The sequence below is a fragment of the Molothrus ater genome, chromosome 10 (genome assembly GCF_012460135.2).
Source record: "Molothrus ater isolate BHLD 08-10-18 breed brown headed cowbird chromosome 10, BPBGC_Mater_1.1, whole genome shotgun sequence".
In the NCBI taxonomy this organism is placed as follows: domain Eukaryota; kingdom Metazoa; phylum Chordata; class Aves; order Passeriformes; family Icteridae; genus Molothrus; species Molothrus ater.
This window is the reverse complement of record NC_050487.2, coordinates 18538370-18551007: the sequence shown is the minus strand read 5'-3', so window position 1 is coordinate 18551007 and position 12638 is coordinate 18538370. Positions and strand designations below refer to the sequence as shown.

At 42.2% G+C, this 12638-nt stretch overlaps 2 protein-coding genes across 4 annotated transcripts in view; one reads left to right on the top strand and one right to left on the bottom strand.

The window, feature by feature from the left end:
* The window catches only part of FXR1 (FMR1 autosomal homolog 1), a 31995-nt gene extending 24982 nt beyond the window's left edge, over positions 1-7013 (top strand). Inside the window, exons 13-17 of one of the 2 annotated variants that reach the window (XM_036388382.2) lie at positions 782-985; positions 1656-1856; positions 2604-2684; positions 5033-5124; positions 5989-7013. In XM_036388382.2, the coding sequence (XP_036244275.1) occupies positions 782-985; positions 1656-1856; positions 2604-2684; positions 5033-5124; positions 5989-6159 (749 nt within the window). In that variant the 3' untranslated portion in view covers positions 6160-7013. The remainder of the gene's footprint in view (positions 1-781; positions 986-1655; positions 1857-2603; positions 2685-5032; positions 5125-5988) is intronic. The other variant, XM_036388383.2, reaches the window with a different exon arrangement.
* Positions 7014-8219: 1206 nt separating this feature from the next.
* On the bottom strand, positions 8220-12151 carry DNAJC19 (DnaJ heat shock protein family (Hsp40) member C19). Of its 2 annotated transcripts, XM_036388386.1 has the most exons (6): positions 12058-12151; positions 11652-11703; positions 11298-11371; positions 10921-11000; positions 10171-10241; positions 8220-8925 (listed from the first exon to the last, which is right to left on the bottom strand). In XM_036388386.1, exons 1-6 carry the CDS (start codon positions 12058-12060, stop codon positions 8855-8857), a joined length of 351 nt encoding a protein of 116 aa, XP_036244279.1. In that variant the 5' UTR covers positions 12061-12151; the 3' UTR covers positions 8220-8854. The 2 variants fall into 2 exon arrangements, with proteins under 2 accessions (XP_036244279.1, XP_036244278.1); XM_036388385.2 differs by lacking the exon at positions 12058-12151 and having other exon boundaries at positions 11652-12047.
* Positions 12152-12638: the final 487 nt, after the last annotated feature.

Here is a 12638-nt window from a genome sequence, read left to right as displayed (position 1 = left end):
TGAACTGTAAGGAAAATTATTCACTTTGTGAACTCCAGATCACACACTGTGATTTGGAAAACTTAAAGTATTTTTTTTCCTCCCAAAATGGCAAGAATCACATTTAAGCCATATGGGTCTAAAACTTTATATTCTAGACTGGGTAGTTGGGGGATTTCCTGGATACCTAAAACGAAGAGTAGGTGTTGGGTTTTCAGGTAGTAAAAATCTGGGTTTGGGTACTTGGTACTACACCGATGGTGTTAGAGATGCTGTGTGATATAAACAGTGAAATTGTTCAAGCAGCATTACAGCATCCAGAAGGGGTTGCTTAGCAACAGCCATCGGCTATAAGGTGGCAAAGTTGTCCTTGGGAATTTCAGAGAAGTTGCCTAGAAACTGCACCAAATGCCTGCAGTGTGTAGACAAAGAGAGAAACACTGCTAAATCCTTGGTTTATCTGTGTACAGAAATTACAGAAATTTCAGCCATTATTTCACATGTTAGTACAAACAAACTTAAACTGAGAATCGTCCTTAAGTAACTTCTGATCTATATTTTATGTGTTCATATCTTTTTATATATGATTGTATATATAAATACTAAAATATATCTATGATTGTATACCTGTGTGTGTATTCATACTTTAATATATATGTGTTTATGCATTATATTGTTTGTTAAAATAACATACATATATAACCAGCCATGCTGGCTTGGAATAGTTCTGTGAGGACATGAAACCAGAATATAATCCCCAAATTCATATTAATTTCCTGTTTTCTTTTCCTTCTCATACAAGGTACAAACTCTGAGCTCTCTAATCCCTCTGAAACAGAATCTGAGAGAAAAGATGAACTTAGTGACTGGTCCTTGGCAGGAGAAGATGACAGGGAGAGCAGGCACCAACGTGACAACAGGCGACGTCCTGGGGGACGAGGACGTAGCGTGTCTGGAGGTCGTGGGCGCGGGGGACCTCGTGGTGGAAAGTCATCCATTAGCTCTGGTACCGTGTTCCAGATGGGTTTTGAGATTTTCTTCCTGGCAATTTTCTGTATAACCTTATACTCTTTTAAAATACTCCATTTTTACATTACGATCTTAACACCTTGGGATTTCAATGCAGTTGTGTGGTAGCTGTATCATAGAGTGTTTTAGATTTTTGCTTATTTTCACAGTTCACAGTGGTCTTAATTTCCTTCCATTACTGCTCACACATAATAATGTTATTAGCAAAGTCAGTAAATCTTTGGCATGTTGCCTATGGCTGCCTTCTGAGGTAAGCTCATGTTTAGATACAGAATGAAAGAAGAAATCAATGATTGGAAATTAGGTTTTATCAGAATCTGTGCTAATACAACACTGTGTCAGAAGTACCACACAACCACAAAGTGTAAGGTGTGTTTTATGTACTTAGCAGTTTTGAGTAAAAGGTCTCTAAATGTCACCTTTGTGGTTAAATAGTGCAAGGGCAGATTGGGCTGTTGTGCCCCAAACAGTTACTGTTGGGTTAGAGTCAGAGGATCCAGTTTGAGATCAAATACTTCAGCTCTGTGTGTTACACCTTGCCTTAAGGCTGCTTTGTAGTTCGAAACTTTCAGCCACAGCTGTAAGTCAGCCTGAAAATGGTTACACATGTCTACAATATCTTAGGTGGACGCTTTCTGTTTGTTTAGTGCTTAAAGACCCGGACAGCAACCCCTACAGCCTGCTGGATAACACGGAGTCAGACCAGACCGTGGACACGGACGCCAGCGAGTCCCACCACAGCAGCAACCGCCGCAGGAGGTCCCGCCGGCGAAGGACGGATGAAGATGCTGTTCTTATGGATGGGATGACAGAGTCTGATACAGCTTCTGTTAATGAGAATGGTTTAGGTATGTAAATGGTTGGATGGTAGTCCCAGAGCAAGCTAAGAAATAAATGTGTTGTCCCTGTAAGTGTAGTGAAGCCCTTGTTTGTTTTTGTAAGTGACAAATCGTTGTTCTGTTCAAGGTTGCTGTCTGATTAAAGAAAGACTCCCTCCGTGGCAGTGCCATGGAATCTTCTGTTTACTGAGCTCCACTAGCCTTTTCATGTGCCTTTTTTTGTAAAAACTGTCTGATGGAGACACCAAAGACTTGACTTGTTGTTTCCCATTGCACTGCTGCTTTGATAGAAACAGTACTGTCAGATCAACGTTCTGTTTTGTCCTTGGTAACCTCAGTCTTGGTGTGGGAAAGCTCCTTAAGTAGCTGTTAATTTGTCCCTACCCAGCTTCTACTTAAGAACTTTCCTTCAGTAAATTCTCTTGATACTCACTGGGACGAGAATACAATTGTTGCTTAATGTAGAAAAAAAAATTCTGGGTTATGTTGCTAAAATTTGACATATGGTTACTTAATAAATGAAATCTGAGGTCATTAAGCCCGTGCCTAAATGTTTTAATGAACCAAGAACAAAAAGTAAAATCTAGCTTTTGTGTTACTGTGTATGCTTTCAGTATAAAATTTTCTTTTAGCTTTTCTGTCTTACTTAGTCTCTGTCTTTAACAGAAGCCATTTTAATTGCCCCATGCTGAAACTGCTGAAGAATTTATTTATTTCATGATCAGAAATAGTTCATTATAAACTTTGCAATTGCAGATGATAGTGACAAAAAACCCCAGCGACGCAATCGTAGCCGCAGGCGTCGCTTCAGGGGTCAGGCAGAAGATAGACAGCCAGGTAATTCGAGTGGAGCTGTGGGTAATCTCAGGTCAAAAGCATGAGAGAATGTTGTGTCTGCTGTTTTACATAGAGCTGCATAATATCAAAAGGTTACTCAATAACTAATAAGACTACTAGATAAAGATGAAAGACATTTCTTCTACTAGGAAAACTTCTAAAATCTGTCTAATGACACTAATTGATGTCTAACTTTTTGCTTGGACATACGAGTTACGCTTCTGATCCAGTTCTCACTGAAGTCAATGGCCAAAGGGCTGTTGAGTTCTGTGGTCCAGGATCACGACAAACATGAAGGTTCATGGTCTGCACTCACTGCATCTGTGCGCTTGCACTGACTGGGACACAACCTTTTCAGCACTGGCTGAGCAGCAGTGTTGGAGGGGCAGGATGTGGGTCCTGGCAGAGCTCAGTGAGGGAACTCAGGTGGGGTTTGCCAGCCCCACACCTGCATCACACTGCTGCTCTCAGTCCTTGGCTGTTGGGAATAGTTTAAGTCATCTGCAAATTGAGGGTGGGAAGGAGGAGGAATTTAAGTGAAATTGCATGTTTCCAATTTTTTGTTGTTGTGGCTTGTTGCATTTCCTTTGTGTGTACTAACACTTGAAATGTTAAAGGTGAACTGGCTAATGATGAATACAATGCCCTGTTTAGAAAATGCTTGTACATACATGGCGCAGGGTAGTAACAGAAGGTCTTCTAGATTGACAGGTTCAAAATTTCACCCATATTTGTCTTCTACTTGTATCTGTGGTGCTCATGCAACATTTGATTAAGAAGAAAAAAGTTGTTCTATTGTGCTAAAACTTGGGGGAAGGAAAAGATCAAACACCCCACCCTCCTAAAAAATTTCAAACCCACACATTTCTTCTCAACATTCCAGTTTTCATAGCAGTGATTTGTAAAGGGGCAGAAAAAGTGAAAAGGATTTCAGCTTTTACTTCTAAGAAACTTATCTCAGCCAGCAGTGTTGAAGGAATGTTAGTCATTTCTAGAAAACCATGGGAATTCTTTTAAATCTTAAGTATTCTAAGTACATAACAAAAATTCCCAAACAAGATTTCTCTGATATCTTTGGTAAAATGCTCTAATAATTTAAAGTCTTCATAAATACTGAGTAAGTGTGAGTGAAATTAGACAGAAGGAACTTTTCCCTCCTTCCCCCCCAATGCCAACTACTGTATTTCAGTCACTTAGCTGTATCATTTAATTTACATTGCTGTATGTTATGGTGCCTTATTCATAGAGGAATATTAAGAATGCACTGTGTGCATGAAACACACTTCCTGTTTACTAATATTAGAGGCATTGGGTTCAAAACCTCATTTTAAAGAAAAAGTACTTGTGCAGTATCTCGGCCTTCACAGTTCAGGAAGGACCCAGTTGTAAGAAGTCCAGTTACTGTAACAGAAAGTTCATCTGTTGTAGTTCCCAGTCTAATTTGGATTTCGTGCACAGTCATTCCTAAATCCAGAAAAATAGCTCACCTAAATACCTGTTACACTAAATACAAATGACTGTGCAGTTCAATAGGTAATGCTTGCCAACCCTAATGTGCTGTAGCTCATCAGAGATGCAGGTGTATGTTTAAAGTTGCAGTACTCTTTATTCTAAGGGTAGAACTGAGTCTTGGTGTGGTTACAGGAGGGCAGGATCAGACAAAGCCAGGCTACAGAACGTGTGTTGAGGTGGTGAGGAGAGGTCAGAGAAGCCCTGGCTGTCCCAGTGAGTGCAGCTGTACTGGCACAGGCACAGCTGGGCTGGCTCCGGCAGCACTGCCTGTGTCCACACACCCCACAGCAGCCACACCCGAGCCAGGGACAGAGCTGGTGGCACAGAGCTGATGGCACAGTGCTGGTGGCACTATTAGTATGGCCAGTTCCCTCCTCAGTCACTTTGTGATGTACCAGAGATTTGATGCCACATCATCTTAAGTGATTTCAGGCTCTGACCCACCCCAGTGTCTTCATTTCATTTAATTAGTGAAATTCTTCACTACTCAGCTATTAAAACCCCAGTGACACACACACAGTCTGTAGTTCAAAGAGCTGCAGCCAAATCTCTTCAAACTTAGTAGAGAAAGCCCTTCTCCAATAAATTCTGAATTGGACCAAAATTGGTTTTATTAAGAGTCCACCTTCAGATCATTGTTACCACCGATTTTAGTGAAAATTGTTTTTAAAAACAGAAACAAATTGATCCTTGCTGTATGGTTGATAACCTGTAAGTGTGAAGGCCTTTTGTGAGATGTCTCCCAGTTAGAGCATAACTTGTGCAGAAAAGATATGAAGGTTCATGCTGAATTGACTGCTGATGTGAGCATCACTGTGATTTTTTTCCTTGAACAGTAACAGTAGCTGATTATATATCACGAGCTGAATCTCAAAGTAGACAGAGAAACCCTCCAAAGGAGACAGTAGCCAAAACCAAGAAAGAAACGGTAAGATTTTTTTAATATGCATTTCCTTTTTTCTCCTCCCTTGCAGCAGAACAGTAAAGGCATGAAGGGTTCAGTTAGCTCACCCTCATTTGACTACAAGTGCATTTGATTTCAAGAACAAATCATTAAAAGCAAAAACGGCCCAGAGCAAACAGAACTGACAATGATTTGTTGTCTGTTGTTGCAGATTTTAGGGACCAAATTAAGTCTGTACACATTTAAAATATTATATTTAGCAATGTTGCATTATGTAATAAAATGTGAAAATTGCCCATGGTAAGTCTTGAGAACTATTCCTTAAAACACATTAGGGATAGAGGATACCATGTGGCATTTTTAGTGACTTGTATAAACTATTTTAGAAGGAATTAATTTTACAAAGATTGTATTGTATTGATCCTTTTTCCTTAAAGGATCAGAGTGGCATTACATTATCCTGAAAAATAATCAGAACTGAATAAAGCAGAATTTCTTTACCTCTGAAATGCCAATGTATTGCCACAAGTTATGTAAGAAAGATCCATTAGCAAAATGTCATCTTGCTATAGACTTCAAAAGGGGTGTAAAGCTCAGTTTTTCAGTAAACTCCTTCGTGGGCTTAGACAAATAGAAATAAATAAGCATTCTGGGTGTGCTGGGGGTGTGCAGTGCTGGGGTTACATTGGCATGTTTTCCTCAAAGTGGCAGATGCAGAAATACACTATAAACCACACGGTGAGTGATCAGATGCTTTAAGTGACAGGATACAGGCACAGACAGACAGAGATGTTCCCTCTTGCAGAGCTGCTGTGTGAGCCAGAGGGAAACTGAGATTACACTCTGCACTGTTATGTTTTTAATACTCCCCTCTTCTTGTTTTTGCAGGCAAAAGATGCGATTGATGAGAACAGCCCTTCTGAAAAGGCAGTGAATGGTCCTGCCACCACCTCTGGGGATGAGCCTTCTAAACTACAGCACAGCCCTGATGAAAAGAAAGTCACTGTTCAGGAGGATGGAAATAATCAGGAAGAAGCAGTGCTGAATGGTGTTTCATAAACTGAAGTTCCTAGTTTACAGTTCTTTTACATTACATTTAAAATAGTGCTTGTATAAGCTTGCCAAAGATAGAATATGGATCGCCAGTCTTGACACCGCACTTTCAGTTCCTCCATTTTGGAATACAGAAAGGGGAGGGATCCTGGAGAAATCATATGTTAAACATACTTTGACACCTACTGTGTTATAAATATATCATCAGATGTGCCTTGAGATAGTATATGTAACATTTAAATAAACAAAATTGCTGGCTATAGGAAATGTTATTTTGTTTTCAAAATACGGCAAAGATGTGAGGGGGATCCCTAACATAATACTCTTTATGAAAGCATTAGCTGCTTTTGTTACATTTTTAATAATATGCAACCACTTCTTCACCTGAGGAATACTAGAAAGAAATGCAGTCTAAAATATTTTGCACTGAAATGTAATTTCTCCATTAGTTTAGTCTGGAAACTGGTCTGTTTTAATACATGTTTTTTAAATGCTGTATGTAGAGGAAAAATCTGCAGACCACTGGAATGCATTTGTTAAATTCTCATAATCTGCAGGGATACTGGGTGACATTGGCAGTGACTGTTCTACATTGAGGCTTTGTTTGGTTTATTTATTAAACTGTACAGTATTTAAAAATCAAACATAGCTTTAGTTAACACTAAGCTGAATTAGTCATGTCCATTAAGACATAACCTGAACTACTGAAAAGATCAATTTCCAGAAAGTTTATTCTGTATAAACTACATATGTTAGTCCTTAGTAGAGTATTTTTATTTTTGTTTTTGGTTGTTTGATGTGCAATATGTTTTTTTTGTATGCTGGTAGTAAAAGAAAATAAACTTTGATCTTCCATCTGTTGACTGTTTCTATCAGAAATTTAAATTACTATTGACTTTTAAAGTTTTCAAGCTGTTAACTAACAATGGAAACCTACTTGTGAGGCAGCTTGAACCTTGACCTCTTTTTCATAAGTTTCTAATCTGCTGATCTTTTGTTAAGGCAGTGGTGTCAAACACCAGTTAACAAGTCTAAAATCAGACTCCTTACCTTGGAGAATTGCATAACCTGACTAACATATATAGCTATTAATGCAGATGTACTGTTTGATCAGTTGAAGCATGGCACGCCCCCACATCTTTCAGGTACATGAGCCAGAGCAAGGAAGCACAAAACAGCTGTGGAAAAGCATCTGGGTAGCAAGGAGGTGTAAGAAGTGAGAGCAAAGGGCAGTGTTTAAGTTGTACTGACTGAATGAAAAAATTGTCTTGCCTGATTTCATCAGAAGGACAAAACCAAGAGTTCTAAACCAGCTGCTCTACCTGACAGAGCTACAGCCAAGCTGTCCCAAGCACTGATCTGTGTGTGCACTTTGTCATAGGACTCCAGTGTTGGACACTCAGCAACAGCATTCCCTCTGAGACAACACACCCAGTTAAAAGCTGTAACTGAAGTGTGCACAGTCTCAGCTGATGGGGCAGGCACAGGAGTGGAGAAAATTAAAAAAACGGAGTTATGTAATAAGTCAGTAGTGTTTGGCTGGGAAATACTTAAGTACAAGAACATTCTGCATATGGCTTGGCCTGTGCTGACTCCAGAGCTCCAGCTGTCCTTCACCCTGCTCTAAATTCTGTAGCAGAGCAAAATTACTGCCTTTCTGGGAAGGTTGTAATATTAAGGATTACTGTGGTAATCCTTCCTGAACAGCCCAGAACTCATCCACAGCAATGCTGTGGCACAGCAGGCAGCACTCCCAAGTCCAGGTTCTGGCAGTGGAAGCTTTCAGCCCACTGTGCTTATGCCCAGGTGGGCATTAACTCCCAGAGCTGCTGTGCAGAGTTTTGCTGTAGTGGGAGAAGCACTGGGATGATTCTTGGAGTATGACAGAGCTCCCTGGCCCCAGATGAGATCCTCACAAGCCGTTGGGTGTGAAAAGCTCCACAGAGCATAAATCCAGCTCAGGTATCAACAACTGATGTAAAGAGTTCCTGTTTCCTAATAATCATAAATACAAACCTCCGTGTGAGCTCTATTGTAGTGTACAATAATGTATAAAACTACAGGACTCCTATTACAAATATGAAATTTATTAAATGCTATTAATACCTGTCAAAACTAAAAGTTACTAAAAAAATCTGGGGTGTTCCAGATCCATCAGTAACACTTAACCAACCTTGTTTTTCACAAGGCAAGGACAAGGGAGTACATTGTTTCCTGTACTTTTATTTCTCCAGGCAGAGACAACCACAGATCTCGCCCAGTTCCTCCTGTCCAATAAATGCTCTTGGTTTTTCCACCCCCTTCCCAAACAGGTTCAGTGTGCTAATTTTAGCAGATGGAAGAGCAGCAGCGTGAACTTTAAGCAGGGCCAGTTCATCAGAAATTAGCTGACAGCACATGAGTCTACCTGTGCCTGGTAACACACACTGGCCACACCAAGTTACTGCTCTCAAGCACTGAAAACATTTGAGTGGCAGATTTTGCTGTTTAATAAAGAACAGCTATGAAAAAAATTTTTAAGCTTCACTCCCTCACATATTTCCAAAAAAAAGTGACCAAGTGGGGAGTACCTCCCTGGATTTGTATTTCCAGCTTCATGTATATTAAGTCAAAGACTGACATTAGAACTTTTCTTAAGCCATTTATCAAAAATAATCATTTGCAGGGACAAACCCTCTGAATGAGTGATTTTCTTTCTCATTCATTTTTTAGCTTGGTCTTCTAGTAGATCCTTAGCTTCATTGATTTTGGCTGCTACATATGGAGATCCACCTAGAAGAAAAAGAACCTCAAATTAGATTAAAAAAACCCAACATTTGTCTCCTGTGTTGCCAATAATGCCATAGGATACAGGAAGAAAGAGTGTGGTCTTCTGTTTTCTGGCAGTTGTAGAACAAACTGGAGATGACTGAAGGCACCTGAGTTCAGTGTCAGACCACTCACTCCTGATAGGCTGCTTTTATTTTCCTGGAGTGTTTTTCCCCTCCAGTTTTAGCAGTCATGAATGAATTGGTCACCACTGACTTAGCACAGTTATGGTGAGTACAGAGGCACAGAACAGGTCTGCAGATAACCCTGCCCAGCTAAAGTGCTGCTGTACCAAGGGACCAGCTCAGTTTTCAAACAAGGCAAAAAATTACTCAGGGAGACTAAGACAGAAGCCACAGTGAAATCCAACACTGTAAAGCCATAAGGGACAATGACTGTGTTGGTAGCATATATACCATTAATTACACTGTAATGTTTTACTTGAAGATTAGTGTGTTTAGGTCACGTACAACACCAAATGCTATTTTTGGCTCTGCATATGTTCAGTAAGGTTAATTTTTAAGGTAACTTTCACTTGATAATACCTATGAAAGGCATATCCCCATGGATTATTTTGGTGCATAGAAGTAAGGAATTTAACAGTCACTTTAAAGGAAGCCATTTTACTTTTAAGCAATGATTAAGAAGTTGAATGTCAAACACCAACACATGATTCTGACTCACTGAACAGAACTGAGAACAGGTATAGATGCCCTGAGTTACTAGCTTTGAGCATAAGTAGATTCTGAGCCTTCAGAGAACCACTAACAGGAATATTTCATAATTTAATGTCTCCAGCAGCTGTGGAAGACTCAGTATTTGCCATTTATGGAGAAACCCTGAGGCATTCCCATGAACTCAAACTTTCAAGTGGCATATAAAACACACAAGGGTACTCTGGGTTTTCATCTAAACTTAAGGTGATTTTAAGTCTAATTTTAACAAATCATATTCTACTGTGGTATTCACAGATAGAGCAGCTAACAAACTGACCTGCTGAACCTGTCTGCTTGGCTCTAGAACATCCACACACAAAATATGCTCTAGACCCACGTGGATTAAGGCACCCTAAGATTTGTTTTCACTCAGTTTTCTGTGGGTTTTTTAGTAGTTGACGTGGTTATGTATCACTGACTTCCTCCCTACACAATTCTATTCTCCTGTGTTAAAAACATGTATTAACTCATCAAAGTGGCTCAATTTCCTTACCTTTATCTGGATGATTCAGAAGCATGATCCGTCTATGAGCCTCTCTGATTTTATTTCTGTTGGCTGTAGGGCTTTGAACGAGAGAGAAAAACGGACTTAAGGGATCCTCATGAAATTCCCCAGATCATCAGAAGGTGTCTGAGAACAAGTGAGCACTCTGTCTTACCCATAAATTCTCTAGCTAACATGTACGTTTATCTTTTCCTACTACTGATCTGTAGTGTCTAAATCCTGGAGAGGCTTTCTAAGGCTTTTCCAAAGCACTGTTTGCTGACAAAGACATGCTACAGCAGTCTAATGGGGTGGGGGTCATCCACACAGTTAAAAAGAAACAGAATTATGCTGTAACTTTTTTTTTTTTGAAAACTTCTTAAAGGCTGTAAGACAAAAAAACTTGCTAGATTTATTAAGGTAAAAAAACCTCCAGAACCCCAAAAAAATTCACAGTTGAAAGTTGTTATTTGATAATTTGTGTATTTGGCCTTAAGTGCTTCAGCAGGGATTGCCACCATGGACAGATCTACAACGTTCCAGAAGTGATGAATTTATTCCAGATCCAAGAATTTGGGTTTGCAGCACCTTCACACTGCATCCACCTGGAACTCTTCAGCACTGACAGAAACCACAAGGTTACATCAGAATTGTGATCCTCACACCAAGTGAGACCCAAGGCTCCCTGAAATGGCTTATTTGGACCACAAGTGGCTTTGGAATTCTGTTCACCTTTCACTTCTGATCAATTTCCTTTACCTTACTCCTAGTATTAAAGCTGCTTCTCGTTTAGTCATTTTGGGTTCAAATCCGCCTCTGTAATAACCACCACTGAAGGCCTGAAAGAGAAAATGTATTAGTTTAAGAACAACTCATTATTGCTTTAGTAGCTACTGAGCTTTTAGTCTGTAAAAATGGCAAAACTTCACTTGTTATAGGAAATTCAGTTGAATTAGAGCGTCATTATTTAAATTACTTAACCTTGCCCAAACAAGTTCTCTATTAGCCAGTCACCACCAGAATTGCTGCAATTAATTGTTGTTACTGACAAAACACAGGAGAAAATACACCAATGCTATAGAGAGACAACAGTCTGTAGTTATTTCGCCAAGTAATGTTTAAATAAAAAAACTTACAGGCTTTGGTAGGTTGTGAAGGGCTTGTTTTACCTGTGGCTCCATGTGCTTCAAAGCTTTTACTGCATAGCGACCTTAAAGAGATCAGCGTTGACTGAGGTTAAATATAGCTCCTTGAACAAACATTCACCAATTCAGTGCAACTGGGAACTTGTGGAGTAGAGTGTGGAATAAACATTTTAGGGACATGCAATAGTAAGAACTTTAATCTTTTGTGTCATTACAGCCATTAATACAGGCTCTCCCAAAAGAGCAGCTATTAAACTACCTCGAGAGCAGCCCTGAGGCCCGGCTGGGTACCCCGGGCTGTGCGGGCACAGCTGGGCGCTCGGTGCCCGCCCGTCCCCCACACACCTGCGAATCCGGCTGCCGCTATGGCCAGGCCGACCGCCACCATCGTGCTGGCCTGCATGGGAACGAACACACACACACACGGCGTTTGTTTACCGGAGGGCAGGGCAGCAGCCCCCGGCACAGCGGGGCGGACACGCCGCCGCCAGCCCGGCACGGCCCAGCGGGCGTGACACGCCCAGCTGCGGGCACGGCGCCCGCGGGGACACGGCGAGGGCAGCGGGGCGAGACCCCCGAGCTGTGCAGGACGAGGGTATCCCGGCCCGGCGGCGCCGCGTTCACCGCGGGGCCGACAGCGGAGCCAGCGGGCTCTGCGGGGCCCTCGCTCCGCGACCGAGCCGAGCCGAGCCGAGCCGAGCCCGCGGGCCCCCGGGAGCCGCCGGGCCGGGCACGGGCAGCCCTCACTCACCATATCCCCCCCGAGCGCGGCGCAGCCCGGCCCGGCCCGCACCGACCGCCCGCCGCAAACCGCGGCCGCTGCCGTAAAGCGCGGGGCGGGAACGGCGCCGGGAACCGCCCCGGTAAAGGGCGGGGCCTGAGGGAACGGGGCGGGGACACGGTCTGAGGGGCGGGGCACGGTCTGAGGGGCGGGGACAGAGCCTGAGGGGCGGCGACACGGTCTGAGGGGCGGGGACACGGTCTGAGGGGCGGGGACACGGTCTGAGGGGCGGGAACAGAGCCTGAGGGGCGGGGACAGGGACAGAGGATGGGGACGAGGTGGCTGCTCAGAGCTCAGAGTCACGGCGTTGTAAAAGTGACAGTACAGACCTCACTGTTAATGAAATCAAGCGATTTCGACCCTGATCCAGAGGCTTCTCGCACGCCAGATTCTCTTTTTCGCTTTTTCTTGAACTAAAAGTAGTTTTCAGTCCCTCCTGAGGTGAATATTGGTGGCCAGTTCAGGGCTCCTCGGTACAAGAAAGATAAGGAGTTATTGGAGAGGGTCCAGCGGAGGCACAAAGGTGGTTTGGGGTCTGGAGCATCTCTTGT

Bases quoted from the DNA above. Each gene is read 5' to 3' on its own strand.
- DNAJC19 (XM_036388385.2), bottom strand. From the start codon at position 11,709: ATGCAGGCCAGCACGATGGTGGCGGTCGGCCTGGCCATAGCGGCAGCC. The intron at 11,372-11,651 runs GTGTGTGGGGGA...GATCTCTTTAAG, and splicing joins AGCGGCAGCCGGATTCGCAG to GTCGCTATGCAGTAAAAGCT. The intron at 8,926-10,170 runs GTAAGGAAATTG...TTTTTCTTCTAG, and splicing joins TCTGAATCATCCAGATAAAG to GTGGATCTCCATATGTAGCA.